The sequence below is a fragment of the Calypte anna genome, chromosome 19 (assembly GCF_003957555.1).
Source record: "Calypte anna isolate BGI_N300 chromosome 19, bCalAnn1_v1.p, whole genome shotgun sequence".
NCBI lineage: Eukaryota > Metazoa > Chordata > Aves > Apodiformes > Trochilidae > Calypte > Calypte anna.
The window spans coordinates 7,464,075-7,489,903 of record NC_044264.1 but is presented as its reverse complement, the minus strand read 5'-3'; the positions used below and the strand labels follow the sequence as shown (position 1 = coordinate 7,489,903).

Sequence of the window (25,829 nt, the reverse complement as noted above, 5' to 3'; positions counted from 1 at the left end):
GAAAAGGAAATGGATGATGTTGCAGCTTAATGCCATTCAGAAATGTAAACAGAATGATGTGAAGTCCAGAGGAGAAGACTGATTTTCCTTCTTGTTTTTACTTGCTGTGTTTTTACCTTTCTCTGTTTGTCCAGTAGGAGACCCAGTGAATACAGGAAGAGCAGATTTCTTGATAGCCACTAAACAATAACCATTTCAGTCCTTTCCATGGCAGTCAGTGAAATATGATGGAACTCATTTATAGCCTGTTGGATTGCTGCTTTTAGTACTTGATGGTGATTATTGACAGTTCAGATAACTTTTTGATGATAGATACATCCAAATTACTTAAAAGTCTTCCTTGGCAGATAATTAATCATAGTTTTGTAGGCAGAATAGTTTTGAACACTTTGCTCTGCTGAGATTGTGTTGCTTCTTATATCTCTAACATGGTTTAATGGAGATGGACTGCTTCCCACTGACAAGAGCAGCTTCCCCAAGTGACTTGAGCAAACCCTAATATAAACAGATTATTTGGCTATGGGATGCACAGTCTGTGCTGTAGTGGTGACTCCCAGTCTTTTCTCTGATCAGTGTTTCTGTTTCTTTTTCAGCTTCTGCAGAGCCTGTGGAGACATCCCGCTGGACAGAAGAAGAAATGGAAGTTGCTAAGAAAGGTAAAGCTTGTAAAGCTTTTGACTTATTCTGAATACTTGTATTCACCAAATGACAATAATGTACTGAGTATGAGGGAATGCAACACAATGCTTAGAAAGTTGCTGTTGTTTTAAAAAAAAAAAAAAGAAAAAAGCAAACATCTTGAACAGAAAATAAGTTTCTTGAGACTTGTGCTGTCTTTTTTCATATGGGCTACTTAGAACTGTTTGATGTTGTACTTGGTATATGAAAGCTTGTGGAACAGATGTGAAGATGTGTATGTCATACATAAATTTAGTAACAAATTTATGTATAACAAATAAATAATAAATAAAAATAATAAATTAGATACATAAAAAAGTAATGTCTTAAAAGTTATAAGAATTCCCATTGTCTCAGAAAATCTTTTCATAGAAAAGCTAACATAGTCTCTAACTTGTTTATTCATTTGGCAGATAGTGCTACCTGTAAATTTGATGCATAAAATCAATATTTTGGCACAGATGTTACATATTAGCAGCAGCAAGGAGTTAAGTTTGAAGGTTTCATAGGACTGCATTCAGACTCACAAATCTTTTTTTCACCTCAGGAGTAGTTATCAAATACATCATCACAGTAAAAGTTCTCAAGTACAGCAGTGTTCCTGTTCTCTTACCTTCCCCAAAGGGTTTGGATATTTCTTTGGGTTTGGATAGCTGAATTATAGTAAAATTTGTTTCTTGTGTGTTTGCAGGCCTGGTGGAACATGGACGGAACTGGGCAGCAATTGCCAAAATGGTTGGTACAAAAAGTGAAGCTCAGTGTAAAAACTTCTACTTCAACTATAAAAGGAGACACAATCTGGACAGCCTTCTCCAGCAGCACAAACAGAAGGTAGGTGCAATGGGCACTGAATATTTTGCAGGGGAAAATTTGGCATCTTGCTGAAGTCATTCCTCATGCTTCACTAAAACTGTTCTGCAATCACCCCTTGTTTCCTTTGCTACTTGTTTTTGTATTGTGACATAAATCTAGAAAAGGCAGCTGATGCTCACTGACCTGTGATACTAACCACTTCTTCCTTTAAAATGCAATAGGAAATTTTCCATCAGATAAAGCACTCAGGCCTAAAGAATCCCTTAGTTCCTCATCAGTACACCAGCTGCTGTGGACGTTCAGGTCATCACAGTTACCATAAAACAAAATAAGCACTAACTTTACAAAATAGATCAAGAGAATTGGTAGAAGACCAATAACTCCAAATTTTGGGGCATCATAAGTAGAATCCCAAATAGAATCTCCAAACTGCTGTGTTATCCTGGTCTTTTCTCACTGAATTGAAGAGTATTGGTGCCCCCCCAGATGTATCTTGAGACAGTTCCCAAGCTTTGATCAGGAGTAGCAAAACCTGGCCTGAAGCTGAAAGACTGTGAATGGGTCTGTGCCAAACAGAGATTCTCAGTCTTTCATTTCAGCCTCAGCTTGATGAAAGGCAATGCATGTAAAAGGAACTAATAATTCAGATTTTCAGTCCCATGTAAATGCCCTCTGTGTCTTTGTCAGTCTTCGCGGAGGCCCCGTGAGGAGAGAGATGTGTCCCAGTGTGAGAGTGTGGCTTCAACTGTGTCAGCTCAGGAGGATGAAGATATTGAAGCATCTAATGAAGAAGAGAATCCAGAAGACAGTGAAGGTAACTTTTCTGGGAAGGAAACTAGTGTGTGTGCACAGAACAGGACCTATGATTTGTGCCAAATATATGCTCAGAAGGCTGTGTTCCACTTCAGAATGTAGTGCTCAAAAACTGTGTTTCAGTTGGGATTTAGCAATTGGAAATCACTGGAGGAGAAGGAGCATTTTTAGGATTGAGCAGCCTGAAGATGTTTGACTCTGACTCTGATGTTTATTTGGGCCCCTCAGTTCAAGAAGGACAGGGAAGTGCTTGAAAGAGTCCAGCGCAGAGCTACTAAGATGATTAAGGGAGTGGAACATCTCCCTTATGAGGAAAGGCTGAGGGAGCTGGGTCTCTTTAGTTTGGAGAAAAGGAGACTGAGGGGTGACCTCATCAATGTTTTCAAATATGTAAGGGGTGAGTGTCAAGGAGATGGAGTTAGGCTTTTCTCAGTGATGACCAGTGATAGGACAAGGGGTAATGGGTGTAAATTGGAGCACAGGAGGTTCAAGTTGAATATTCGAAAAAATTTTTTTCCTGTAAGGGTGACAGAGCCCTGGAACAGGCTGCCCAGGGGGGTCGTGGAGTCTCCTTCACTGGAGACATTCAAAACCTGCTTGGACACGTTCCTGCACGATGTACTCTAGGTGGCCCTGCTCTGGCAGGGGGGGTTGGACTAGATGATCTTTCGAGGTCCCTTCTAACCCCTAGGATTCTATGATTCTATGATTCTATGATTTTATGATTCTATGATTTGCTTAGTGTTTTAAGATGCTTTGATTATCCTATCATCTAGTGTTTTGAGACAGCAGACATATTTGGTTGCTCTGAAGGAGCAGTTGATTGGCATCCAATTATATTTCACTTAACATGGAACTTTTTTTCTTTTTTTAAACCAGGTGCTGAAAATAGTTCTGATACAGAAAGTGCTCCATCTCCAACTCCAGCAGAACCTGCAAAACCAAGTGAAGAAACTCCAGCTGAGAGTTCTTCAAAAGTAACCACTGAAGCAACAGCAGAACAAGAATCTACCATTAAACCTGCAGCCAGCACATCTCCCTCCTCAACAGCCCCAAGTGTATCAACAGCTGAAAGTCAGAGTCAGAACCCTGAGCCACAGGTTAAGGAAGAAGTAAATAATGAGGCAGAAGAGCCTATGGAGGTTGACAGTAGAAGCCATCCAGTTGAAGCTAAGCCTGTGATTACTCTTCCAGTACATACCAAAGTAGAACCTGTAGAGACTGAAATGAGGATGCCAGAGAATATTCAAGTGAAAGTAGAGAGTGATACCAAAGAGAGAGATGTGGAGAAGCCCAAGGAAAAGTCAGAACCAGAGGAGATGGACTACAGTCTGTCACAACAAGTTAATACAACAAGACAAGAATCCCATTCAGATAATGATTCAAGTGCCACCTGTAGTGCTGATGAGGAAGTTGATGGAGAACCTGACAGACAGGGGTGAGTTTAATTGTTTAGCCTTCCAAGTATGATCAACTGCTAAGAAGCTGTTTAAAAAGTGATTTTTCCTAACAGTGATCCAAAAACTGTCATCAGTAGTGACATTTTTGTTACAAGTTTCTACTAGGGAAAGAATTTCTAAAGTGTCTTTGCTGGAAGTGCAGCAGAGGGAAATGCTGATTTTAAAATGTTGATAAAAAGCCAAAAGAAGGGTCTTCTAAGGCAGGGTAAGTCAAATTCCATGGTGATAGACTGATTAGGTTGGTAGCAAACTAGTAAAATGACCTGGAAAGCTGGAGAGTGAGGGATTAGGACATTTAGGATCTTTCTCAGAGAATGGGAGTTGGGTTGAACTGTGATATGGAAAGGGACAGCAGCCTGCTGACACAATGAAAACCAAGAAAAGAAATTAAAGATGCTCCTGGCATGAGTTTCCATGATAAAGTAGTTCTGAGGTACTTCTAGTGGGAGGTGAAGGTCTTGCTACTGCAGGATTTTCTGATACACAGCTGTTTAAGAATAGGTGACCAACTGAAAAATAAATAATCTGTGTAGGAAGTTTTGTAAATATTCTTGTAAATATTCTCATCTGTCTACTAAGAAACTCAGTGGTGTTTGTGTAACTAGATCTGTTTTGAAGTTATTTGCTTTGGTTTGGATTTGCTAGTTTGTTGTTTTTACACACTATTAGAAATCTACACATTCAGAATTAGGTTTGGAATATTTTTATAGGGTGATAGGTTAGTGTGGGATAGCTCATGGATTCTCCATTCCTATTAGTGAATAACTGTTTTGAATGAAGAGCCAGCAACTTGGCAATGGAGTTTTCTTAATAGATTCACAAACTCAGTTTAGTAGAATGCATCCAAAACTGCTTGAATTTGGCAGAGAGAGCAGCTTGAATCTATATTTTAGTAGGAGATGAACCCTGCTTTAGAAAAAAATAAAGAAGGGCCATAAATTATTGATAGTTTAGTTCCCTTTTAGCATTTCATGTTTGTTTGTTTGTATAACCACTAGGGTCTTGTACCCAGTTACCATCAGTGAACCATGTCACATCAGTCAGTAGAACTGAATCTCTTCAAGGCTATTAATAATAGAGGAGTGGAAGTATTTCTCACTCTTACCAGTCAGTGTCCATAAATTAACAACCAAGTGTCCTGGGAAGTGGATGACCTCTTTTTGCATACTGTACAGTGTGTTCATGCACACTAACTTGGCCCTAAGCACTGTGGAGAACCCAGATGAGTTTATAGAGCTCTAAACACCCAGTGCTGCATGGCTGTGGAACCATTTCTCTTCTGGGGGATGGCTGACACCACTGATCATGTTTGAAGTCTTTTTGGTGTCCTGTTGGTGGAGTTCCTATGTAACCATGGTGGAGCACCAGAATCCCTCTCCTTCTCAGTGGGCTGAATATACACACAGTACCCAGGAGAGATTTTAAATGTCAGAAGCATCCAATGTCCTTGTTCTGCATGTGGTCTTTGGAAGGGTCCAGTTTGGTGTTTTGCACTCTGTTGGCTCTTCAGACATCATCTTTCCTCTTCACAAATCTGTTAGCTCTCAATATAGAAGTAGTCTGATGTGTACTACCATCTATTTACTGTGGGCTAAATATATCTAGTGCTTCCTGGCTTTTTTTTCCCCAAAACCTTCTTTCTCAGGTTGCAGTCTTGCAATATTGTGGATAAAGAAACTGTGTGCATGAATTTCTGGTGTTGGAGATTCTGAACACTTCTTTTGGTATTTCTGTGTATTATAAAAATACAGCAGCACCTGATGTGTGTTCTGCCAGCTGTGCTGTGGGACAAAGCACAACACAATTCTGATTATTGAGCTATTTGTCCAATGTGTGAAATGTTTTTCTTTTTTTGAAGTTGAGAGACATACTTTTGCCTGTCAATTTTTTTAAGTTGTTTAATCCTAGTGTTTTGCTGACATTTTCCCCTTCCTTCTATCTCTTCTTCCAGTATCTTCAGCAGGGAGTCCAAGCCCTCCCTGTTAAATCCCACTGGGTCAATACTGGTGTCACCCACAATCAAGCAAGGGCAGATGGACCTGCAGCAGCTTCACCACCGAGCTGCTGTCATACCACCTATGGTAGGGGGTGTTATTTTTTTTTAAAGTGATGTTTGGGGGAGTATCTTTTAACCCTAATTGCAATACTAAAGTGGTAACAAAAATCCTGAAATGAAGAAACGTAGTAGTTTAAAGAACAGCTGTGGTGCCTTTGGAACACTCAGACCTAGACTCTGGCTGCTGCAGTGGAGGCACTGAGCAGGATGGTTACTTTAGCAGGTCCCTGTGTGTGTTGCTGTACCTGATGCCAGCACCTGTGTTCAGCCCTGGTAAAGCCACACCTCGAGTCCTGTGTCCAGTTCTGGGCCCCTCAGTTCAGGAAGGAGATTGAGGTGCTGGAGCAGGTCCAAAGGAGAACAACCAGGCTGGTGAAGGGATCCAGCACAGACCCTATGAGGAGAGGCTGAGGGAGCTGGGGGTGTTCAGGCTGGAGAAGAGGAGGCTCAGGGGAGACCTCATCACTCTCTCCAACTCCCTGAAAGGAGGTTGGAGCCAGGGGGGGGTTGGGCTCTTTTGCCAGACGACTTTCAACAAGACAAGAGGGCACAGCCTTAAGTTGTGCCAGGGGAGGTTTAGGTTGGATATTACAAAGAATTTCTTTACAGAGGGAGTGATCAAGGATTGGAATGGGCTGCCCAGGGAAGTAGTGGATTCTCCGTGTCTGGAGATATTTCAAAAGAGACTGGATGTGGCACTCAGTGCCATGGGCTGGGAACCGCAACGGTGGTTCAAGGGTTGGACTTGATGATCTCTGAGGTCCCTTCCAACCCAGCCAATTCTATGATTCTATGATTCTTGTCCTTTTAGGTCTCCTGCAGTCCCTGCACTGTTCCTGTTGGCACACCAGTGAGTGGCTACGCGCTCTACCAGCGGCACATCAAAGCCATGCACGAATCTGCACTGCTGGAGGAGCAGCGCCAGAGGCAAGAGCAGCTGGATATGGAATACAGAAGTGCTGTAAGCCCTTGTGGCACTTCCAAGAGCCCTAATGTTGAGTGGGAAGGTAGGAGTTTTCACAGCCGTCATGGAAATAATGCCTTTTATGTCCATGGGTTACAGTGCTTCCTCGTTGAGGAATGGAATTTTAGTGTTTTGATAGTTACCTTCTGATGGCATATGACTGAAGGAACCTGTCTACTGTAGAGGTCCTGCTGCTCTTACAGTGGTGGAGAATCACTATGTAGCCCCTTGAGATAAGGCAGAAAAACTGGCTTCATTTGGTGAAATCCAAAAACGAGTTATTCCTACAGAGAGAAGCCCAATTAAAAGGAATATTTTACTGCCCCAGAGTACCTCTGTGGGCACTGAGCCCTGGAGCAGGGCACAGAAGTTTGCTAGAGCTGTCATACTCTACCCTGTCTGTCTGCAGAAGGGCTGTGTGAAAGGTTCTTTCTCTTGGGAACAGGGTGGTTGGTTGCTTTTGTCTGTAGGGAAGAAACTTGAAGGCAGAATTTGAACTGAGCTTTGTGATCTGGACATGTGTGTCCTGAATGTGGCTTCTAGTGTGACCTTCAGTACAGAGAGCAAGGCTAAAACTGCTCCCAGAAGCTGTCAGGGTGAATAAAGATGTGGCTGCTGCCATTGCTGGTTACAGGAAAGTGATTCAGGTGGACAAGCTGTATGTTACATCATCCAAATTGTTCTCTAAGAGCCAAAGGATGCATTTATTAGCTTTCCTTAGACATTCACATTATCCTTTCTGTGTGTATCAGCTATATTTTCATTCTTTGGAATGAAGTTGAATGAATGAAACTGAAATTATTTTAGTTCTATGAACAGCTTGCAAATTACCCAAAGTTTTGCAGAAGATTGCTTTTATGTGTGTACCAGACAAACATGGTATGGGAGGCCCAGGTCTGTACTGTGTAACTTTTACCTCGACTTTCTTTACTAGAGGAGAGGTCTTCAAACTTCACTGTCACAATGAAATACACAGGGTGAGATAAATGTACTGAGTGTTACAATGTTAGAGGAATCATCACAGTTGCATATTCTGCAGTTTTAGATTTTTATATTCTCCTGTGTTGTTTCTGTTGTCTCCACAGTAAAAACAAGATAAACTGTCACGGTCTTTGAAACTCAACTGTTCTGTTTTTCATACTCATAACGATTTTAAATTATGTTATGAAAATTATTCACCTTAATTACTTACACCTGAGTGACATGAAAGGAACAGAACCATTTTTTTTGCTTGTTAAAGGAGTGAGAAGACAGCTTGTGGATTTGTGGAGGGGAGGGTAAGATTGTGGTTTTTGGAAGTGGCTTCTTTAGGTGGAAAGTCTGAGGTTGTTTGAAAGTACCATTTAACTGAAATACTACCTGAGTAACTCTTGCCATTGGCAGGATGGTATTATGAAGTGTGGGAAAGCTTTGGGGTGAAGCCCCTGCCAGCAAAAATCAAGGTGGTTATTGAGGCAGGCAGAGAGGGAGGGATTACACAGTTAATGTAAATTGGTTCTACAAGTCTGGACGTTTTAATCTGAAAATTAGGAGAGGCTGAGATGTCATCAGATCATTACAACAGCTGCTAAGATTCACTGTGCACATGAAGCTTGTCCACCCACTGCTCTGTGCAGTGGGGAGCCCACAGGCTGCTTAATAACCTGGCATTGCAGACATCAGAACAGTGCCTGTGTTGTGAGGCATCTTGTCAAACAAAAGGACCTCTTGTTGAATTGGCTTGTGAGAACCTACACAATACTTTTGTCATGCAGTAAAATAGTGAAGGTCCTTTAGAAAGTTGTTATGGGATGACTGGTGCCATCTCTTCTTGACTACTGAGGTTAAAGATGTAATTTCATAGCTGCAATAGACTCGTTCTGGCTTGTAGTTTTTAATAATCAAATTGTCCATTGTCAAGGGAAAGGAGTTTCTGAAGTTCTGGTGCTGGATTTTTAATTTCTGAAAATTAAAAAGTAAAAGTGTGTTTTACCTCTAAACACTATTGATGAGCTGTATTGCTGTTTGCAATTTGATTTGTGACTTCTCTGGACAAGCAAACAAGGCAGGGAGGCTTTTTGGCTTGTAGGGTTGGCATTTAAATCTGGCTGAACTTTCATGTAAACTTGGCTGATGCACAGGGTTGGAAAGGAATCTTCTTTAAATTAAATCTTTTGCAATAGCAGAGCTTTCACTTAGAGGACTTAAAGGAACCAGATACTGTTTTTCACATATAGAAAGTATGAGAGAGTTTTTCCAAAGCTTTGGATGTAGAAGTATAGATATAGGAAGATATTACATGAAGCTGCACTTTAAGACTGCTCTTTAATTGAAACATTTGCACCTGATGAATACATCTGACATTGGAATAGTCCCTTTCTTAAAATGATGATGCAAACTGTACCTTGTGCCTCTAGTTTCTAATCCAGGGTTCTTTTCTTTCTGGTAACTCCAACCTTTGCAGGAAAACCAGTGGCCTACATGCCCTATGCTGAGGTCAAGCGAGCAATAGAGCAGGAAGCACAAGTGCAGAACACAGCAACAAGGGCAGCATCACCCTACAGGCTTTCTCCAAGAGAAGTCAACAAAGCCTCTCCCCAGCCTGATATGAATGCAGCTCGCTACAGTGTCCCTCCAGGTAAAGATTTTGTGAGATGCAGCCTTCCTTTCAAAGCTCAACTTAATTCTGTGGCTTGATGGAACATCAGATTATCTTCTAAACACTTTGTCACTTAACTAAAGAAGAATACAGAATGTTTTCTCTGTGTGCATATAATTAAGTTCTTGGTATTTTTCTAGCTCTGGTAAGGCTGCTGCTGTCCTTGGCATTAGTTTCTCACTGTAATTGTTTAATATGATAGCCTGAATGTTTTATAAAATAGCAAAGTAACTGAAAAATCTGAATTCTGAAACTTGGAATCTTGCTTTTCCCTCAGAGTATAATGTCATGCTAAGAAAAGGGAAAATCAGAGAAGCTTAGATTATACTTGACTTGGTTGCACTCCAGTTAAAGAATAAGAACTCTTTTTAGAATCATGCACTTGGACACAGTGAATTTCAAACCTGTAAATACAGCTAAATAGCTTTTGAGTTTTGCTAGGCAGTTCCCATCAGAAATTGTCAAATGAGCTGTTCTGTTTCTGTTCTTTGTCTCTCTAGCTAGGAGTGCTGAAGCAGATTGTAATCTTAATGTACAATTTTTCCCCCAAGTTCTCCAGCCAGCACCTCACCAAGTAATAACCAACATACCTGAAGGAGTCCGCCTTCCAACAACCAGACCCACAAGACCACCACCACCACTCATTCCATCCTCCAAAACAAGTGTGCCATCAGAAAAACCTTCCTTCATCATGGGAGGCTCCATCTCACAAGTAAGAGAATTATTATTTGAAAATTTGTGGTTGTAACTAGTTTTTTTTTTGCCCTTTTACCAATCTTAAACATCTCACACTTGGTGATGTGTTCACAGTATAGGTTTAGTTCACAGTAACTAAACCTATATGTGCCACCTCTGTAAATCCAGGAATTACAGATGCCTTATAAACCAGAACATGTTGCAGTTATTTACATTTAGTAGCATGGCTGAGGATGTCCAGTTTATGTGAATTGCTTCTCCAGACAGTGACATAGACTCCTCATGCTCTGCAGTGGTGTACTGTAGCATTTTAAGATAGGATCATAGTAGCATTTGCATTCTCCTTTAAACAGAGATGTGAATCTTCATTCCAGAAACAAGAATTAACAGACAATGGTACTGTTTTTTCAGGGAACACCTGGCACTTACTTAACATCCCATAGTCAAGCTTCCTACACCCAAGAAACTACAAAGCCATCAGTGGGTTCTATATCTCTTGGGCTGCCAAGACAGCAGGAGTCAGCCAAATCTGGTAAGAAAAGCAAAGCTGGGGTCTGTTTTATATAGGCTATTTAATGACTCATAATTAAGGAAAAAAAACCCCAACCTTTTTCTTTTTTCTCAATAGCTTCCCTTCCCTATATCAAACAAGAAGAATTCTCTCCCAGAAGTCAGAATTCCCAGCCTGAGGGACTCCTGGTCAGGGCACAACATGAAAGTGTGGTTCGAGGTAAAGTCATACAGATAAAAACCTTTGTCAGAACCTGAGAAACCTGAGAAAATTAACTTCTAGAACTCAAACTCCTGAAGTCTTTGGTTTTGAGTATTATGTGGTTATTCTGCTCCTTATTTTTTGAGGCATGTGTATTTGTATCTAGCTCCTCCTGTCTGCCTGTCTCATTTTAAAACAGTTGTTAATGCATATCAGATTTAAAATCAAGTTGTTTCTAAAGCATACATGTAAAATACCCAAATATGTAAAAAGAAAAGAAGTTAAATATCAAGGATTAATGATTTCACAAGCTGCAAAAGACTTTAGGCTAAAAAAGACTATGTTAAAGGAGGAAATAATTTCACTGCCTCAAATGCCTGCTGTTAAGCTGAAAATTTCTGTGTATTTTTGTGTGAACTATCAGTTCTCTCTGAAGTTTTTCACTGTTTCAAATGAAGTAGCTATTTTTTTGTTGTTACTCTCTTATTTATCATGATGTCTTACTATTTCAAATCAGGTACCACAACAATACAGGAGGGAAGTATAACACGAGGGACTCCAACCAATAAAGTTTCTGTTGAGACCATTCCTTCTTTGAGAGGCTCCATAACTCAGGTATTCTTCCCCTGACTGAGGAGGTTGTATCAAACCAGCATATTTAAACTTAGCACTGTGAATGTATTTACATGTCTGAAAAATAAATTAATATCACAGAGGAGGAACTGCCTCAAAAAATGAAATGATAATAGAATCAGGTGGTCAAATCCCACTGTTGCTGAAGTCAGTATTACCTTGATTTCATATCTGTGTATAGAAGACTTCAAACTTTTCAAATAAAAATATCCCCAGAGCCTTTGGTTTACCTAACTGAAGTCTTATTAGCAACTTCCATGAAAAGAGCATAACACCAGAATTCATATAAGAAAATCAACTGTAAGCAGCCTTGTGCAGATGCTGTTTAAAGCAGAAAAAAGTAAATTAAGCCTTTTTGTCTCAGCAAGTATGTAGTCTATTCTGTCTTCCTCTAAAATGGTATTATAGGGTAAATGTTCCAGGTTGTGAAATACTTTTGTAATATTCTACTCCCTATACTTCTTTCTGCATTTTTTTTAAAAAGGCATCAAATCAGCTGCAAATAATCTTAGTAAAATTTAGGTTAAATGTCTGATAACAGAGGCAGAAGTTTAAGTTACAGTGCTTGATGAAGTAATGATTTTCTACATATAAAAAATCTGTGGGGTTTTGGTTTTTTTTTCCCCCCTCTTCACTGCTCCCTGGTCTCTGTAATAAATACACATGTTCTGAATTATATTTGGTTGATTTAAATGCAGGGTACCCCAGCTCTCTCCCAGTCTGGCATAGCAGCTGATGCATTGCTGAAGGGAACCATCACCCGGCTCGCCACAGAAGACAGCAGCCCAGAGAAGTGTAGGGAGGAAGCTTCAGCCAAAGGCCATGTTATCTATGAAGGCAAAAGTGGGCATATTTTGTCTTATGATAGTGAGTATTTGTATATTCTACCTGATCAAAGTCAAGGCTGCAGCAGGTTCTCCTTCTGTCATCCATAGCTGAAGTGTATCTGTCACTGGGGTGCCATCTGGGAGAAATACTGACCTGCATTTTTGAGGGTGTAAGAATTAAAGTGACTCAGAAATTATGCCTGTGTTCTGAAGAGTCTCCTGTGCTGTGTATTTAAAATATTGGTCAGCTATTTCATTTCAGAGCCATTTACTTCCAACTTGTCATGGGATGTTTTTTATTTTGAAAGCCAAGTTTTAAACCAACTCTAAAATGAAAAATCAAAAGAAATGTATCATGTAACTTGGAATTTCAACTGAAAAACTGATAAATTAATATGTGCTTGAACAAATATGCTTGTTGACAAACCGTAAAAGATCTTTTTAAGGTTGAGATTTAATGTTCCAATATTATATTAAAATTGTGTTTTTAAAGCATTAATGACCCGTGGTCTCGTTAAATGTAACACACCTGTCTTTTTTAATTGTCTACAATTCCTCACCATACTGTTTTAAATTTTGCCAGCTATTAAAAACGTTCGTGAAGGAACAAGGAGTCCAAGAACTGCTCATGAAATTGGTTTAAAGAGAAGCTATGATACCATGGAAGGAAATATAAAGCAAGGAATGTCAATGCGGGAGTCTCCAGTATCTGCACCACTAGAAGGTAAACACAGCTGCTTCCAGGATGTTTTGTGTTTTATCCAAACCTTTTGCATTGATTTGACAGTATTTGGAGTTATTTTGTGGAGCAGAATAAAAGAGAAATTAGATTTAAATCTTACACTACTAGTTAAATTGAGGTAACAGCTACTACAGTGGGAGAAGGATGCTGGGAGTAGGACTGGACCAGACACTGCTTTCCTGGTTTCTTTTTGCTGGTGTGTTACCAGAACTCCTCTCATTAGATCTGACACATGTAACTGACACTTCACAGACCCAACTGGTTGTGGCAGACCTCAAACCATCCAGTCCTACTGGTGTGGGCTCCATGGGCACACCCATTGGTTAATATACCCATTGGTCTCTGCTAGAGGAGCTTAGGAAATTCATCAGGGCACCCTTTGGCTTTCCTGCAAGAAACCTCTTTGGTTATGCCAAGCAGAAGAAAACTTGCACAGCTGCCATGTTCTGCTTCAGGGCATCCTACTATAATTTTGTTTTAATAATCTGTAACCTAACTAAGACTGCAAAGGTCAAGTCAGGCCATTATATAATATTTCTAATAGTTTTGGTTTTTTTTTTAATACAAATGCAAGAAACTGCTTCATGTCAAAGCTCTGGAGTCTTGCTCCTCAAGTGCATTTTGTCCCATCATTTTGTGTACGTTTTCATCAGATGAGATGATGTGAATAAGTTTATAAACAGTATATGGAAATGCAGTATATTCTTTAAGCTGCTGATAGATTTGGCTCATATTTGGGCTCTTTTGGCATATGAGAAGCTGCTCTGAGACTTTTATGCTGGATCTTATCACTGTGACACATTTTCTTTCCCCAAACCATGGAAAATTCTTTGTGGGGGGTTGATTTAAGTTCCTTCTGTAGAAACAGTTAATTCAGCTATTTGAAATGATCCAATATGAATTTTGATCAATTTGGAGGATGCTGAGGTATAGTTTGGGATGTTTTTTTTCTTCCACTTCCCATCATGAACACCTTTCTTTATTAGGTAAGGAAACTGAAAGGAGGAGGGTAAGAGAAGCAGTAACAACTTTTGGGATGAGAGTTAAGGTTAATTATAAAACATACTTTGTGTTTTCTAACACTGTTAAAACTTGCAACAGTGTAATAGTGTGAATGCTTGAACTGACATTTGGTTTTTAGGGCAGGATGGTGTTTATAACATGTTGATACAATGACTAGCATACTGAAGCTAAGCCCTTTGAGGCACTACCATGGTGCAGATAATATCTAATGTATGTGAGAAGGAGGAGGGATTTTGTTGTTTTGGGGTGTCTTGGGTTTTTTTGAACCCTGGTTTAATTCTCTAAATTGTGTTCATTTTAATTTTAGGTTTAATATGCCGTGCACTGCCTAGGGGCAGCCCACATGCTGAACTAAAAGAGAGAACTGTGTTGTCTGGCTCTATAATGCAAGGTAAAGTATTCAAGTTTAGATGGTAAGCATTAATTACACCCTCAAAATATGGATTTCTGTACCTTAAAACTCTTATTAACAGTGGTAGCTGTGTTAAATTGGAGCTTATTTTATTAAACATGTTTTTGGAGCATAAATCAGATGCTTTCTGATAGCCTATATACAAAACTGGAGTGTAACCATAGCATTTTGTTTCTTTTTGCAAATAAGACTTTTTAGAATATGAATACTTGGTAGTTAGCACTTTTTTTTTTTTTTTTTAAACTGAACTGTTAATAATTCCCCAGACCTCTGAGGATGTCTGCTATTGCCTTTACTTCAATATCCAAAATAACCTGGGATGCTTTCAGTGACATATTGATTATTTTTTCAGTATTTTTGTGGCATTTTTTTGTCTTTGGAATAGATTATCATAAAGTATAGCAAACCAGAGTTCCAGTACTATGGCATGTAGTTAGTTACTCTGTTTATTAAAAAAAAATCCTTAGTAATTTTAATAGCAGTGATGTAACTCTTACTTTCTCAAAAAGGCACGCCAAGAGCAACAGCTGAAAGCTTTGAAGAGGGCTTGAAGTACCCTAAACAGATTAAGAGAGAGTCACCTCCCATAAGGACATTTGAAGGAGCCATAACAAAGGGGAAACCATATGATGGAGTCACTACTATAAAAGAAATGGGTCGTTCCATCCATGAAATCCCAAGACAGGACTTGCTGAGCCAGGAGAGTCGCAAAACTCCTGAAATGGTGCAGACAACCAGGCCGATCATAGAAGGCTCCATATCTCAGGTAACTAAAAAGAGCACCACTAGACTCATGCTGTTGCTTACAGACTCAATAGTCTGTATCAATAGTTCAGTTCAGGATATTTGCATAATCACAAATGAGGGGTGTTGTTTTATTTTAAGAAACTTAACAACTGAAGAATATTTTCTGTGTATTAGAAAAACCCTGACGCTTCACCTGTAGGGAACACCCTTGCAAGCAAATGGGAGAGAACTGACAAGTAGAAGTCATTAATGTTCTGTTGTATTCTGCAGTGGTGTGGTAGAAGCAATGAGCTACACATCAGCAATGTGGTTTTCTATTTAATTTTTCCCCCCTAGCAAAAAGTGAAAGATGGGCAGCATAACCTTACCCGATCTTTTTTCTCCTTCTCAGGGCACACCCATAAAATATGAAAGCAACTCTGGCCAGTCTGCCATCAAACACAATGTAAAATCTTTAATCACTGGACCAAGCAAGCTGCCCCGTGGAATGCCTCAGTTGGAAATGGTGCCAGAAAACGTGAAGGTGGTGGAGCGAGGAAAATATGAAGATGTGAAGACCGGGGATGCCGTACGTTCCCGGCACACGTCAGTAGTCAGCTCTGGTCCCTCTGTTCTCAGGTCAACTCTTCATGAAACTCCCAAATCACAGCTGAGCCCTGGGATTTATGATGATACCAATGCTCGGAGAACACCTGTCAACTATCAGAGCCCAATGTCCAGGAGTTCACCTATGATGAATAGAGTTAGTGAGGGTATGTTGTTCTTATCCAGGTTAAGACAAAGACTGCTAACTATTTAGTTTTAAACTGACTTTTAAACTCTTTTCTGTAATCCATTCTACTTTTTTTCCCCATCCTATTCTAATGGCTCCTCTCAATCTGCATGGCAGCTAGAAGGAATTTAAGAAGGCTGCAAGCTGTTAATTGAAATATGAAAATGAAAATGTAACGTGGTGGGAGGGCAATTCAGTCTCAGTTTAATTAGTTTTACATACAAGGGTAAAGTTTTGAGGACAGAAGCTATTATTGAATTATACAAATATCTTGAGGAGGCAGATAATATGGGAAACTGCAAGTAATCTTAGTTTTAGGATTTAGATTTTTCCATCAGAAACAGTTTGTATTATAAAATATCCCTTGTGACTTCTTGTATTGGAATGAACTTTCTATTGAAAAATATTCATTTCACTAATTTGACTCTTTAACTTTTTTAGCTGGAATATCTTCTGGGAAGGCAGCAAATCATGAAAGGAAGAACACACTTACTCCAACACAGAGGGAGAGTGTGCCAGCAAAATCTCCAGTCCCAGGAGTTGATCCTGTAGTGACTCACAGTCCTTTTGACCCTCATCACAGAGGAGCAACTCCTGAAGTCTATAGGAGTCACCTCCCTCCTCATTTAGACCCTGCTATGCCATTTCACAGGGCTCTAGATCCTGGTAAATATGTTTGTGTTGTGCCTTTTGGTTTTAGAAATATTGTATACACAGAAAAGTTACCTTTACAAGGCAGTTATCAATATGGTAACTTTCTTTCAGAAGCTGCTGAATTGCTTCTGTTTTGTTATAAAGTTCACAGAATTTGTAGACATTTAGTTGTGAAATGTATTTAAAAGCTTTCAGGAAAGCTATGCAAGGAAGGACATGGAAGGTGCTGTAGAATTGAAGTGTAATTAGAACCCCTCTGTTCAAGACTGTGATTCATTCTCACTGAGGAATTGTCAGCTTATCCCTGGTGGTATTAAATACAGTTCATTTTAATCTATCCATTAGTCCACTTCTATTAGGTATTTTAACCTTCTGTTAGGTATTTCAGCTCTTTACATCTTCAGAACTTCAGGATTTATATTTTTAGTCAAGTCTCTTCTCTAGTACATATCTCCAGTCTGATGATTTAGCTTTTTCTATCCATAGACAGTGCATAAATTCAATAAAACTGAATTAAAATGTTACTTTAATTCACTTCTCACTGGCCACTTGAGCTGTAGAAAGACCTGAAACTTTCATTCAATATCCCCCATACTGGTTCCTAATTCTTCTTTTTTCTCCTTCACCCTCAGCTGCTGCTGCTTACCTGTTCCAAAGGCAGCTCTCACCCACCCCAGGCTACCCAAGTCAGTATCAGCTTTATGCAATGGAGAATACAAGGCAGACAATCCTGAATGACTACATTACCTCACAGCAGATGCAAGTGAATTTACGTCCTGATGTAACAAGAGGTTTATCTCCTAGAGAGCAAACTTTAGCTCTCCCGTATGCAGGAGCAAGGGGTATGTCTGTGTTTTCTCTGATCTTCTTTAAAAGGTTTTTTGGGTAGGTGGTGTAGTTGTGAATCCTTGGGATATATGGCATTCTCCCAGGAGATGGTAGAAATGGAAATTCCAACTTAGTATGTTGCTGGTGACCAGATCTGAGAGTTCTGTACTTGCCTTACTCTTATTTTTTTTTCCACTGCTGACTGTTATCAATTAACAGAATATACAATGTGTGGACTATTGGCCTGTCCTTGAATGGCCATTCTTATTTGTGTCATCTCCTGCCAGGAATTATTGACTTGAACAATATGGCTCCCACTATCTTAGTGCCTCATCCTGGAGGAACAAACACACCACCCATGGAGAGAATCACATATATCCCTGGTACCCAGCTTACCTTCCCTCCCAGGCCTTACAATCCTGCTTCTTTGTCACCAGGTATGAGCTCTTCTGATTTGGTGATGTCTCTAACTGAGATAATTGGCCATCCTTATTTAGCTTTCATTAATGTCATGTTTTGATGTTTTCTTGGTAATGTTTTTTGCATGCACTCCTCACTTGGAGAGCAAAGGTTTTCTTAGAGTTACATTAGCAGCTGAAGAAGCACTGACAAATTCAGAATTTGCCTCATTCTGCTAGGTCTTTATTATGACTTAACTAATGTGCTGAAGGGTAGAATTTGGGTCTGTAAGCTGTCTGGTTTCTAGCTGACTGTTAAGCTTTTGATTTCCAAGGTAAATGGATAGATTTGACTGGAATGAAAGTGTACTTGGGAAATTTTGCTGTAAATGGATGTCAGAATATATTGGCAAGTGTTTACATCAAACTGCGCTTAACTGGAGTATCTCTTTGCTTCTTCATTTTGTCTTGTGGACTTTCCAGGACACCCTACACACCTGGCAGCTTCTGCAGCTGCAAATGCTGAAAGGGAACGGGAAAGGGAGAGGGAGAAGGAACGGGAAAGGGAGAGGGAACGTGAGCGAGAACGGGAACGAGAACGGGAACGAGAGAGGGAGAGAATCACTTCAGTCCCTGCTGAACTTTATCTTCGAGCAGGTGAGTGCACATTGCTGCTCTGGGGTCAGTTCTCCTGTAGGCTGTAACTGCTCATTTTCTGTAGCCACTGTTAACAATGTGCAACTTATTAAGAACACACAATACAGTTTGGGTTTAGTCTGCACTTTTAGGCAGATTCCTGTTACCTCACAGTTCTGGTCACAATTGTAACTTCAAGTACTGGGCTTCTTCATCTTTCTCTCATAGCAATGTAATACCCAGGGAATGGTCTGAATCCCAGTTATCCCTGTGTGTCATTTGGAGCTTTCTAAAAAGAACACTACAAATTAAACCTTTAACACATACTGTTACATCCAGAGTGGTGGAGACAAGTGGGGAAGGATGTGGAGGAAATAGCATGGGTACATAGTTCTGGGTTGTTATAAGAGTGATCTGTGTATATTTTTTGTTTGTTCCCCTCTTCTCTATGTTCTGCAGGTGCAGAGCAGCCTGGCAGACCTGGCAGTCATGGATATGTTCGGTCCCCATCCCCTTCAGTTAGAAGCCAGGAAAACATCCTGCAGCAAAGGCCTAGTATTTTTCAAGGAACCAATGGGACAAGTGTGATCACACCTTTGGATCCTGCTGCTCAGCTACGTATCATGTATGTTTCTTAAGTTACTTTTGCAGAGATATCTGTTCTAATATTTGAACTAATCAAAAGGTGGATTTAGCCTGAGGAAAATACTAAAAGATGAGGATACCCACTATCTGATCACTCTTGATTTTATCAGAAATGCTCTAGGGCATTTTCACCCTTTCCAGTTTGGATAGAAATTTACTGCCACAAGAGCTCCATTTTGTGGTACAGATGGTATGGCTCTAGTTCTTCTTTTAGGGGATCTAATTCAGAATATCCAATGTTTGCCAACAGGCAGCTCACCCCCGGAGCTCCCTCTATTACTCAAGGGTTGCCAGCTTCTCGTTACAATACTGCTGCTGATGCCCTTGCAGCACTTGTGGATGCTGCAGCCTCTGCTCCTCAGATGGAAGTTGCCAAAGCAAAGGAGAACAAGCACGAAGGAACCAGGATAGAAGAGAACATGGGACGCCGGTCAGCTGTGGTCACTGAACAGCAGCAGATGGAACAGAAGACACTGGAGGTAGAAAAGAGACCTGTCCAGTGCCCCTATACATCTGCAAATTTTTCTGGTGGCAAGTCCCAGGGACAGTCTTCATCAGTAGTCTACTCAGAGGCTGGTAAAGAGAAAGGACCTCCCCCTAAATCCAGGTACGAGGAAGAGCTGAGAACTCGAGGAAAGACCACAATTACTGCTGCTAACTTCATAGATGTGATCATCACTCGACAGATTGCTTCAGACAAGGATGCACGAGATAGGGGCTCTCAAAGTTCAGATTCTTCCAGTAGTTGTACGTATCTTAGTAACTATCTATTTCTTTGCTGTCTGTCTTAGCCTTTTAGGGGAATGATAAGATGTGAAGCTATTCTGATATTTAATGGTAAAATATGCAGCTCTGCACAACAGAGATACTTCATAGACAAACACAGTTTGTGACAGAGTGACTCGAGATTCTTGCAAAAATCAGAGGTTTTTTGCTTTATTTGGATTCTGTGCTACAACATGAAATGCAGGATAAGACAACTGATCAGATCAGAAATCAGGAAACCTATAGTTACACTGTTTTTGTGGAAGTATTTGTACCACTATGCTTATCATGAGAAAAAGACAGTGTTTTGACTTCCATTTCACTGGTGTCACTTTAATGGAAGCACTAATGTTGCTGTGTGGAGGCAACAAAAATCTTCTGTGATATTTACACCTTATCCCACAACCTTTGCTTGATATTCAGTATCCTCCCACCGGTATGAAGCTCCTGGAGATGCCATTGAGGTGATTAGCCCTGCAAATTCACCTGTACCAACTCAAGAAAAGCTACAGTCCTATCAGCAAGAGACACCTAAACCAAGCCAGGCAGAGAGTAAGTTTATCTGCATGTGCAGATATTCTCAGAATTATCATGTTTATATTTACCAGCTCCATGAACTCAAAATAAAGGTAAAATACCTTGGGAGTCTGCTTACCACATTCTTAGCTTTTCAGAAACTTTTGGTGGAATAACTAGAGAAAATATATTTGAACTGGCACCTTGGCATGAAACAGATCCCCTTTACAGGACAATGTAGCTAATAAGAAATTTATTTTAAATATATTCTTTAAAATTAATGTATATTAGTGGTGATGTCCACAATTATTTACCTACTAGCAAAGCTCAGACTAATACAATACAGTTTGCAGTGAGAAATGAGCTTTACTTGCTTATTCTGAATTGTAGGGTCTATAATAGGGAGGGAAAAGGTGGTCATCACACACCTAAAATCAAATGCAGAAATGCCTCATCTTTTAAATGTTTAAGCACAGAACTTTCAAACCTTGAAGCTTCAGTGATGCTGTCTTAACACACTGATCTTTTCTCCAACTAGGTGACCCAAACAGGCAATATGAGGGGCCCATTCACCGCTACAGGACACCACAGGAACCCCCTTCACCCCAGCAACCACCTCCTCCCTCTTCCCAAGCAGAAGGGATGGCACATGTGCCCAGGACTCATCGACTTATCACCCTTGCTGATCACATCTGTGTAGGTTTATTTGTGGGCATCTTTTCAGCTGTGAAAAGTCGTATTGTGGTGGCAAAAAAAGTTGTATTTTGATGATGAAAACACATGTTCTGGAAAATCCCAGTTCTGTTAAAATCCCAGAAAACACCCAGTTCTGTAATTAGTAGTTTTACTTGAGGCTATTTAACACAATACTGTGTCAGAACTTAATCATCTAACTTGTTGCAATCAGTCTGATACTCATTTAATGCATGAGTACATAGGCTCTGTCCAATGTGTGACAAAGATATCTCTTCTCTTTTTTTGGCCACAATCAGCAAATTATTACACAAGACTTTGCTAGAAACCAAGCAGCTTCTCAGGCCTCTTTGCAGCCTCCCACCACTACATTCCAGAACTCCAGCCCTGCTCCTACACCTGTTTCTACCCGGGCAAAGACATCAAATCGCTACAGCCCTGAGTCACAGTCACCCTCTGTTCACCACCAGCGGCCAGGTTCCAGAGTGTCACCTGAAAATCTCTCTGACAAGTCCAGGGGAAGGTAATCAATGTATTCAGTTTAACTGCAAATTCAATTAATGCCCAAATATGATATTTATTAAAAAATAATGCAGTAATCTTGATGTAGATCAGAAGCAGAGGTGTCTTTTCACCGTTTTTAAGGCAAGGTCTGTCTTGCACTGGTTTTCACACTTGTGTGGCTCCTTAACAGCTTTATAGGTGTTTCCTCTCACTTCTTATGCTTAATTTCCAGTCTTTAGAGGAGTGAAGGTGTTAAATTACTTTGAATTTTCCTTAGTGACTGATAAGTTCTGAGTAACCTTTTTGAGCTCGGCGAGCATACGAATGCCTGTAGCATATGGTACTAGGCATAGGCAGTTGCATAACAACTGGAATGCAATTACACGTGTTAACTACTGCATTACATGTATTAAGAGTGCTTGTCTATCTCTGAATTATGGATGTAGACCTGGAAAATCTCCAGAGAGGAGTCACGTCTCTTCAGAGCCCTATGAGCCAATCTCACCACCTCAGGTCCCGGTTGTACATGAGAAACAGGAAAATGTTCTTTTGCTTTCCCAAAGAACTGAGCCTACTGAACAGAGGTATGTGTAATACTGAATTTTAAAAGCATTCTGAGGTTTTTTGAGCTGCAAGCAGTATCTTTATCAGAGAGCAATTTAAGCAATCTTCCTGTGGTACCACTGGCAAGTTGTTAATCAGTGTTGATCCTTTCACACTATGATTGAAAACTTGCTGCTTGGGAGGTGCTTTGGGAAGCCTGAGTCACTTGTCAGCTCTACGTGTTCTGTCTTAAATTTCTTACTGCAAGCAGTGTGGTCTGTGTCATATGATAGAAAGCATCATAACAAAACTCCTCGTGGGTGCCAGTTCTATAAAAATGGTTTTCAGGGAAGGTTCCCTGTCTACAGTTTTTAATAAATGATTCAGGCTTGACGTGCTAATTGGTTTCCTAGATCCTGTCCTGGGGAGGCTTGGAGGAACCCAGGCTTCAACACTCATGGTTGTAGAGAAGCTTATCACATGAAATACCACTAAGCTAAGGAGCCTATTTCCCAGGAGGTGTGAGAGTGGGGTCTCAGGGGGTCCATACATTGGCTTTTTGTCAGTCTGCCAAATCTGCAACATAAAATTTGCTCTGCTGAGTGCTCAAGCAAGAAGGGCACCAAATGTTTTCACCATATCCTAATTTAAGGCTCATACTGGAGAAATTTATTCTTCTTTTCTTGTCTTTTCCTCCCTCCCCTCTGCAGTTGCTGGCAAGGTGGTTACAGTCCATGACGAATGTAAGAGAGGTGAAGGGAATTTCAGGAATGTGGCAGGGGAGATTATATCTAGAATTCCAAGGATCTTGGCCTAGGAAACCTAGAGTCTTTATTTTTAGGTGTTTTATTTAAACTTAGACTGGTTTGTGGGTTTATTTTTTCAATTAAAGCTGATTTGTCAGTGGTTTCCATCTAATGGCTTTTGGAAATATTTAAATGTACATCTTGAAAAATGTTCCCTCTCTTGGTCATCTGTTGGTCTTGGCAGGACTGACTCTCGCTCCCCAGGTAGTATAAGCTACCTGCCTTCGTTTTTCACCAAACTTGAGAACACTTCACCAATGGTAAAATCCAAGAAACAGGAGATATTTCGAAAGCTGAACTCGTCTGGTGGAGGTGACTCTGACATGGGTATGCAGGACTTGCCTTTTCACTGAATTTTTCCAGCTTAAGCTTTATGTGACTGCCATTCACAGATGTCCTAACCCAAATAAGTATCAAATAACAAATGGAGTAATATAAATCTATCAATATAAAAACCACAGCTGTTAATAATTTATGACCAAAAAACTGATTGTTAGATTTTTTTCCCCCTTTTTCTTTTTAATGCTGGTGTATGCAAGACTCACACTTAAGCTTTGTAACATTTTATTTGAGAGATGGAAATGGCTTTTGAAAACCATGGAAAAAACACATAATTAATGAGGGAGTTGCTAAAACCTGGCATTATTTGAGTTAATTTTGTGTCTGTAGTTTGCTTCATATCCACATTAACTGTTACACATTTTTCTTAGAAGACTGAGAAAATTAAAAAGCATTGAATAGTTCAAAAGTAATCCTACCTTGTGCAGTAGGACTAGTAGTGATCATAGTGATCACCAGCCCTGAAAAACTCAATGAAATGTTGTGTTTTATTTGCAGCAGCTGCTCAGCCAGGGACTGAAATATTCAATTTGCCAGCAGTCACTACCTCAGGTAAGTTTTTCAGCAAAAGAAACAACAAATGTTTCAGAAAAAGTGAAGTAGATTCATTTGTGCACTCTGGGGAGTCCAGTAAATGAGGAAGGTGATGCAAATTTAAAAGGTAATATCTTATGTAAAAAATTGTTTCCCTTATCATAGGAAAAAGCAAAATGATTGAAGGAGGTTTCAGAAAGTATTTAAATGGGAACTTAAGCAAGAATTAGGTGTTTCTGTGTATTGTGCACATCTTAGAGGTAGAAGTCATGAAATTGGTTAACATCTCAATAAATATAATGTAAGTATACTGCTACTATAATTTCAGTATACTTACTACAGCTGCATAGCTGCAGATTTTACTTTTAATAGGCTATCACAACCAGCATGCTCAACTTCATATACTGTTTAAAAAAACAAAAAAATCCCAGTAAAATTTACCCTCTTGTGAACAGTCTGAATGCCAATGGCATTCAGTGGCAGTACTGGCACAGCTCTTCAGTGTTTGTCTAACTCAAGAGCCATTTTGTGCTGCCTTGTGTTTAAATAAAATTTAAAGAAAAAAAAAATCTCATCTTTGTTCATTTCCCTCATCTTTCTGCCTCTCTCTAAAATCTTTTCCCATACCCCTGTGTAATTTCTCTGAGATACATTTTTTGCCTCCCCTCCCACCTTTCCTTGTATGTTTTCTTTTATCTCCCAGGTCCAGTCAGTTCTAGGGGTCATTCCTTTGCAGATCCTGCCAGTAATCTGGGTCTGGAAGACATTATTAGGAAAGCATTGATGGGAAACTTTGATGACAAGAGTGAGGAGCATGGAGGAGTTGTAATGTCACAATCTATTGCAGTAGCACCCGGCAGTTCCAGTGCTGCAGTATCAGCAAGTAATGAGACACGTAGGGAAGAAGCTAATCCATCACCAAATTCAGGTGAGGTATTGCAGCTCCTCAATATTTCATGGTCTTAAAGAAGTGAAAAAAATCCCAATAATTAAAGGTTTGAATAAACTTGGGTGTCAATGAAAAAAAATCACTGTGTTCCCCCTGGAAGCAATAGAGATGGTGGCTCTGGCTTTCCTTATGGTGCTGGTGACTTCAGGAGTATCAGTCAGAATTTCTTGGAGAATGGCAGCAGGGATGGTGGGGAAGAGATACCAGGGTGTGTTAGGTACCTGAAGCTTCTCAATGGTTTGATGGAAACGCAAGTGTAGGACCTGACATGTGAGGAACATAGAATCATAGAATCATAGAATTGGCTGGGTTGGAAGGGACCTCAGAGATCATCAAGTCCAACCCTTGAACCACCGTTGTGGTTGCTAGACCATGGCACTGAGTGCCACATCCAGGCTCTTTTTAAATATCTCCAGACACGGAGAATCCACTACTTCCCTGGGCAGCCCATTCCAATGTCTGATCACCCTCTCCAGAAAGAAATTCTTTCTAATCTCCAACCTAAACCTCCCCTGGCACAACTTGAGACCCTGCCCTCTTGTCTTGTTGAAAGTTGTCTGGCAAAAGAGCCCAACACCCCCCTGGCTCCAACCTCCTTTCAGGGAGTTGTAGAGAGTGATGAGGTCTCCCCTGAGCCTCCTCTTCTCCAGGCTGAACACCCCCAGCTCCCTCAGCCTCTCCTCATAGGGTCTGTGCTCGAGTCCCTTCACCAGCCTGGTTGCCCTCCTTTGGACCTGCTCCAGCACCTCAATATCCTTCCTAAACTGAGGGGCCCAGAACTGGACACAGGACTCGAGGTGTGGCCTCACCAGGGCTGAGCACAGGGGCAGAAAATGTGACATTTTCATGTGTCAGTGGGAGCTGGTTTGAACTGAAAAATGGAAATACAACTCCATTGTTATGGGTTAGGGATTTTCTAGCAAGAGTGTGTTACAAGTCTAGCCTAAATGGTTACTTAATTATAATAAAGCAGAAAGCATCAGTGGGAAACTCCTGTTTGCTGCTCTATGATGATTTATAGAAATAAACATTC

General features: G+C 40.3%; 1 protein-coding gene across 4 annotated transcripts in view; it reads left to right on the top strand.

The window, feature by feature from the left end:
* NCOR1 (nuclear receptor corepressor 1) overlaps nt 1-25,829 on the top strand; it is a 64,444-nt gene that overhangs the window by 35,231 nt on the left and 3,384 nt on the right. For 2 of the 4 annotated variants that reach the window (XM_030462506.1, XM_030462507.1), the window contains exons 17-45: nt 594-656; nt 1,370-1,509; nt 2,179-2,305; nt 3,184-3,742; nt 5,716-5,845; nt 6,632-6,827; nt 9,228-9,401; nt 9,974-10,134; nt 10,530-10,650; nt 10,747-10,848; nt 11,348-11,445; nt 12,162-12,330; nt 12,874-13,014; nt 14,363-14,446; nt 14,977-15,233; nt 15,606-15,966; nt 16,428-16,652; nt 17,273-17,482; nt 17,756-17,905; nt 18,350-18,523; nt 18,962-19,127; nt 19,398-19,894; nt 20,336-20,464; nt 20,967-21,124; nt 21,421-21,644; nt 22,072-22,209; nt 23,159-23,301; nt 23,812-23,865; nt 24,551-24,775. In XM_030462506.1, coding sequence (XP_030318366.1) covers nt 594-656; nt 1,370-1,509; nt 2,179-2,305; nt 3,184-3,742; nt 5,716-5,845; nt 6,632-6,827; nt 9,228-9,401; nt 9,974-10,134; nt 10,530-10,650; nt 10,747-10,848; nt 11,348-11,445; nt 12,162-12,330; nt 12,874-13,014; nt 14,363-14,446; nt 14,977-15,233; nt 15,606-15,966; nt 16,428-16,652; nt 17,273-17,482; nt 17,756-17,905; nt 18,350-18,523; nt 18,962-19,127; nt 19,398-19,894; nt 20,336-20,464; nt 20,967-21,124; nt 21,421-21,644; nt 22,072-22,209; nt 23,159-23,301; nt 23,812-23,865; nt 24,551-24,775 — 5,376 coding nt within the window. The remainder of the gene's footprint in view (nt 1-593; nt 657-1,369; nt 1,510-2,178; nt 2,306-3,183; nt 3,743-5,715; nt 5,846-6,631; nt 6,828-9,227; nt 9,402-9,973; nt 10,135-10,529; nt 10,651-10,746; nt 10,849-11,347; nt 11,446-12,161; nt 12,331-12,873; nt 13,015-14,362; nt 14,447-14,976; nt 15,234-15,605; nt 15,967-16,427; nt 16,653-17,272; nt 17,483-17,755; nt 17,906-18,349; nt 18,524-18,961; nt 19,128-19,397; nt 19,895-20,335; nt 20,465-20,966; nt 21,125-21,420; nt 21,645-22,071; nt 22,210-23,158; nt 23,302-23,811; nt 23,866-24,550; nt 24,776-25,829) is intronic. The other 2 variants (XM_030462508.1, XM_030462509.1) reach the window with 2 other exon arrangements.